We start from the raw sequence: 5,836 nt of genomic DNA on the forward strand, positions 1-5,836 counted from the left end.
TTCGATAATCTTGCTCGGCATACCCGTCCACCTTTATCGAATTGCTATTACCTATATACACACATAATAACACTAGTCGGTCGGTGGGTGAGTACTACGCGCGAAGTAACGGCGACCGGGCACACGGGCTATTATTGTTCCGTACCTGGCGCATACATTTTGGTGACCTCGACGTGATCTTGTATTAGTTCACATTTTAGTTGAATATGGGTTTAGACGAGAGTGATCAAAGGGTCTTAACTAACCTAAAGAGAAAAAGAGGTGTTGTAAAGGCTTCGTTAACACGAGTTCGAAACTTTATGAACACATTTAATCCGAGAGAACAAGCTATTACGTTAGTGGAGTTCAGGCAGGAAGAACTGCCGCAGATCAGCAGGAAATTCGATGAGATACAATGTCAAATCGAACTTCTCGATGTTGACAATTTTGAGGAGAATGAGCAGGCAAGAGAAGCCTTTGAAAATGATTATTATGCTGTTCGATCGGAGATGCAAGAGTTGATTAACCAGGAGAAGTCGCATAACTCGTCGATGAGTAATAATTCATTAAATGCTAGTGTTTCGCATCATCATCAAGCGCGGCTTCCTCCTATTGAAATACCAAAATTTGACGGTAATATACAAGAGTGGAATTCCTTCTTTGACCTTTATAAGGCAATGGTTCATAATAATGAGCATTATTCGTTAGCTCAGAAATTCTCTTACCTTCGATTAGCACTAGGTGGTCCAGCATCGGACATTATCAAAGGGATACCGATCACAGAACTCAACTATGAAGTAGCTATGAGGAAGCTACAACAGAGATACGATAATAAAAGCTTGGTTATTCAGTCGCATATTCGTGCCATTCTCGACGCACCTCGAGTAGAGGTCGCTTCGGCGAACGAATTGCAGAAGCTGCATTCATGTATTTCAACTCATATCGCCGCACTTGAGTCGTTGTGCCAACCGATTGAACATTGGGATGCATGGCTCGTAACAATTATTCTGAGGAAATTAGACCAAACCACAAGCCATGAATGGCAGTTGCGTCGAACTAACACAGATTTACCAACATATATCGAGCTGGAAGAATTCATTTCAAGTCGTTGTATTGCATTTGAGAGCTCCGAAACACTAGTTGCTAATGAAAAGGGTGAAGAAGCAAGATATCCGACAAATAGCGCAATGACGAAGAAGACGTCTAATCATACAGCTACAAGAAAAGGATTAATAGCTTCAATTCCCAATGATATAAAATGCAGCTGCTGCTCTGAACAACATAAGCTATACGCGTGTAGTAAGTTTAAAGATCTATCAATAGGAGATCGTGTCACAGTGGTTCGAGACTCAAGATTATGTTTTAACTGTTTTTCTCCAACGCACATGGCAACTGTATGTAAATCTCTTTATGGTTGTCGTATATGCAGACGAAGGCACAATACGCTGTTGCACTTTGACAAGGTTCCAGAGCCTCAACAAACCACTGAAAGAGAACGGACTACAGCAGAGACGCCAAACGTGTCGGCAACTGCATCCGCTTTTAATGGATTAGAACAAAACTACACGTTTTTAGCAACTGCAGTTGTCCTTGTTACTGATAGGCGAAGCAATCAACGTAAGTGTAGAGCTCTACTTGATAGCGGCTCACAGGTGAATTTTATATCAGGGAACCTCGCCAAGTCACTGCAACTAGAATGTAAAAAGTCTAACCTACCAGTCGGTGGTATTGGGGCGAGCCAAGTGAGAGCTGTATCCTATGTTGAAGTCTCAGTCCAATCAAGACTGAGTGATTATTGTGTTAAATTGGTATGTTACGTGTTGCCAACAATTGTAAATAATTTACCATCCTGTGAAGCGCCAAAAGAGGGTTGGCAGATTCCAGATGATTTGATGTCACAGCTAGCAGATCCTACCTTTCAAAGTCCAGGGACAGTTGATTTGTTAATAGGTGGCGGAGTATTTTTTGATGTGTTCTCAACTACTGTACCTCGGATACCATTAAACGTCAAGAATGTAGTTTTGAACTGCAGTAATTTTGGGTGGATAGTAACCGGTGAAATAGGAGTAGTGACCTTAGTTGGAATACATTCAGTTGGCGAATCTTTAGAGGAAGATTGGAAAGCAATTATGGCCAGTGAGACTTCTAGTTTCGGACGGCTATCGAAGGCAAATCAGAGATGTTTGGAAGAAGCAGAAACAGTTGAACATTTTAATCAAACAACATACAGAGATGAAGATGGACGGTTCGTAGTACGTCTGCCAAGGAAGGACACGGTGAATGAGTTGGGGTCTACGTTGGCTATGGCGACATCCCGATTCCTCAGTGTGGAACGCAAACTACAGCGCGATGAGAAATTTAGAACGGAATACACGAGGTTCATCAATGAATATATTGAAATGGGACATATGGTAGAAGTCGTCGATGAACTAGTGATACCAAAACCATCCTTTTACCTACCACATCATGCGGTTCTTAAAAGCTCAAGCCTGACAACCAAGCTCCGAGTTGTGTTTGATGCGTCAGCCACAAGCTCGTCAGGGCTATCGCTCAACAATGTGTTGAAATGTGGTCCTACCGTGCAAGAGGACGTATTCGGAATCCTTACACGTTTTAGAAAACACCAATACGTCGTAACATCCGACGTTGAAAAAATGTTTCGTCAAGTACGCGTTTCAGAGGGTGATTGGAACCTGCAACGAATTTTGTGGAGACAAAATCCAAAAGAGAAGTTACGTACTTATCAATTGACGACTGTGACTTATGGAACGACACCAGCGTCGTTTTTGGCTACACAATGCTTAGTTGCTTTGGCAGAAGAAGTGAAAGAACAATACCCGGAAGCGTCAAAGTCTATTTTTCGTGACTTTTATATGGACGATTTAATGACAGGCGCAGACAGTGTGGAGGACTGTTGCAGAATTCAGAGAGAGGTAGGCTCTATCCTGGATTCTGCAAAAATGCCACTGAGAAAGTGGTGTTCAAACTCCCAAGATATAATGGAACAAATGGGTAGACGTGAAGGTGATACGTTGTTTACACTTGAGATAGGAGATGGAGAAATAGTCAAATCGTTAGGACTGGAATGGAAGCCACTATTAGATCAATTCTTTTTTACTTTATCTTCCACTTTACAACCGAAATGTTTAACTAAGCGAGTGATATTATCAGATCTCAATAAGATCTTTGATCCTCTTGGGTTTTTGACCCCCGTGCTGATAAAAGGTAAGATTTTTCTGCAACAGATGTGGGCAGAGAAAATTGATTGGGACAAACCGTTGCCAATAGCCATGCAAACAAAATGGAGCGCCTTCTACCAAAGTTTAGGGCAGTTGAAGGTACTAGAGATTCCAAGGAAAGTGATTCCAAGTCTGTCGAGGGACATCGAAGTCCATGGTTTCTGCGACGCCTCGGAGGAAGCGTACGGCGCGTGCATCTATGTGCGTTCGATAGATGTCAACGGAATATGGAGTTCGAGACTCTTATGTTCGAAAACCCGTGTAGCACCTTTGAAAGGAACTACCATTCCGCGCTTAGAGCTGAATGGGGCGCTATTACTTGCCGAGTTAGCCAACAAAGTGTCAGATTCATGGGGCTTTCAGTTGGGAAGTTGTCAATTATGGACTGACTCGATCGTAGTCTTGAGTTGGATAAACAGTCAGCAAACCAGATTAAAATCTTACGTTCTAAATCGAATATCTCAAATTTTGGAATTGACTGATGCGAACCAGTGGCACCATGTACGTACAGCTGACAACCCTGCTGATGTTATTTCCCGTGGCATAAGTGCCAAGGAGCTTTTGGTAGCAGATCTCTGGTGGCATGGACCAAGATGGATGTCAGATCAAAAAAGCCAATGGAATGCGTCAGAAGTACAATTAATCAAAGATGAAGAGATTCCGGAACAACGTGCAGTAAAACTTGCATTAGTGACTTCTCTACCATTAACCAAACTCTTCGATGCTTTCTCGAACTGGCACAAACTAGTACGCTCAGTAGCATGGCTCTTACGATTCATAAAGTATATGAAGCTAAAAAAAACTATTGAATATCCAAAGCATTTATTAGTTTCCGAGTTACAAGGCGCTAAAGTCGCTGTGATCAAATGGGTTCAGAGAGAGTCGTTTCACGAGGAGATTAAATCATTAGAATCTAATAAGGAACTACTTCGAAGAAGCAAAATCAAGAATTTGCAGCCATTCATAAAGGACGGTCTAATCCATGTCGGCGGACGCCTAGAGTATTCCAACATATCTGAACAGCAAAAACATCCATTAGTACTACCAGCGAGCCACAGAATAACGCGCTTAATATTTGAAGATCGGCACCGAGAATTACTGCACTGTGGACCACAGGCTTTGTTGGCTGAAATAAGAAGAATGTATTGGCCACTGAGAGGACGAATAATGGCACGTTCAGTAACATCACGTTGTGTTCAGTGTGTAAAGGCAAGACCTAAGTTTTTGTTACCACTGATGGCCCCATTACCAAAAGATCGAGTACAATGCTCTCGGCCTTTTGGTATCGCTGGGGTAGATTTCGCTGGTCCGATTGTTATCAGAAGTGGAATCCGTCGAGTAACTGGCATAAAGGCATGGATTGCTGTTTTTGTGTGCTTTTCGACTAGGGCAGTTCACTTAGAGGCGGTGGAAGACCTAACAAGTGCTGCATTCGTAGCTTGCTTACGTCGATTTATGTCAAGGCGTGGAAAATGTAAGAGAATTTATAGCGATAATGGTACCAATTTCGTTGGGGCGCAAAAAGAGCTCACCGCATACATGGAAAAAATTGATAAACGAATGGAAGGAGAAGGAATCGAATGGAGATTCAACCCCCCTTCAGCTCCTCATTTTGGAGGGCTTTGGGAGAATGCTGTGAAAAGCACGAAATTTCATCTCACAAGGATAATGAAGGACACGTGGCTCACCTTAGGAGAACTCAGCACGTTATTATGCCAGATAGAGGCCTGTGTAAACTCAAGACCAATGACACCGCTGAGTAGCGATCCGTCTGATTTAGAAGCGCTAACACCGGCGCACTTTTTAATTGGTGGGCCCATGTTCCTACCACCTGAAAATGATCTCACAGAAGCCGAGCCAAATGGTATACGTCGTTGGAAAAGGGTACAATATCTGATGCAAACATTCTGGAAACGATGGGAGAGTGAGTACCTGCCACAGTGTCAAGTACGCGGTAAGTGGGTATGCAGGACGAGACCAATGCAGTTAAATGACGTAGTGATAATAAAAGGAGAAAGTAATCATCCAACCAAATGGAATTTAGGAAGAGTCATCCAGCTTCATCCGGGTAAGGATGGAGTCATTCGAGTTGTAACTCTACGCACGGCAAGTGGAGTGGAAATGCGTCGACCAACAGTGAAACTATGTTGCCTTCCAGTGCATGATGATGACTCGAGTGTTGAAAAATCAGATTTTCAACGGGGGGAGGATGTCGACGCCAGATAATATGTTTATTTTAATGTATAACTGCCGCCGCGACAATACGGCGATATAGGTAATTGGATTAAATTATAAATTAAAATATATCTCGCCACCGGCCGGCACACGCTACACTCACACACACACACACATATCCGTTTACCTGTTCGTCCCTATAATGTTGATATTATTGTTTTTATTTTTGTATAATTTATGTGATTATGAATTATTATATAATAATATGTTAAACGCTATCGCACTTCTCCGCGAATATTATTTAAGTCAGTCCAGTCACGGAATATAAACGAGCAACACCCGAATATTACGTGCGCAAATCGCCACCTTTTAAATTATTTTATAGTTTTTGTTTATTGGCACGAATTGCCAAGTGCTGTGTTGTGTCTTGTTGGCGCGAATCG

General features: G+C 42.4%; 1 protein-coding gene across 1 annotated transcript; it reads left to right on the plus strand.

Moving 5' to 3' along the window:
* Positions 1 to 206: 206 nt before the first annotated feature.
* LOC114127407 (uncharacterized) lies at positions 207 to 5,444 on the plus strand. Its single transcript, XM_027991633.2, has one exon. The coding sequence runs from the start codon at positions 207 to 209 to the stop codon at positions 5,442 to 5,444; it is 5,238 nt and encodes a 1,745-aa protein (XP_027847434.2).
* Positions 5,445 to 5,836: the final 392 nt, after the last annotated feature.

This window comes from Aphis gossypii, chromosome X (genome assembly GCF_020184175.1).
Source record: "Aphis gossypii isolate Hap1 chromosome X, ASM2018417v2, whole genome shotgun sequence".
NCBI lineage: Eukaryota > Metazoa > Arthropoda > Insecta > Hemiptera > Aphididae > Aphis > Aphis gossypii.

Excerpts from the sequence above, each read along its gene's own strand:
- LOC114127407 (XM_027991633.2), top strand. The coding sequence starts at position 207 with ATGGGTTTAGACGAGAGTGATCAAAGGGTCTTAACTAACCTAAAGAGA.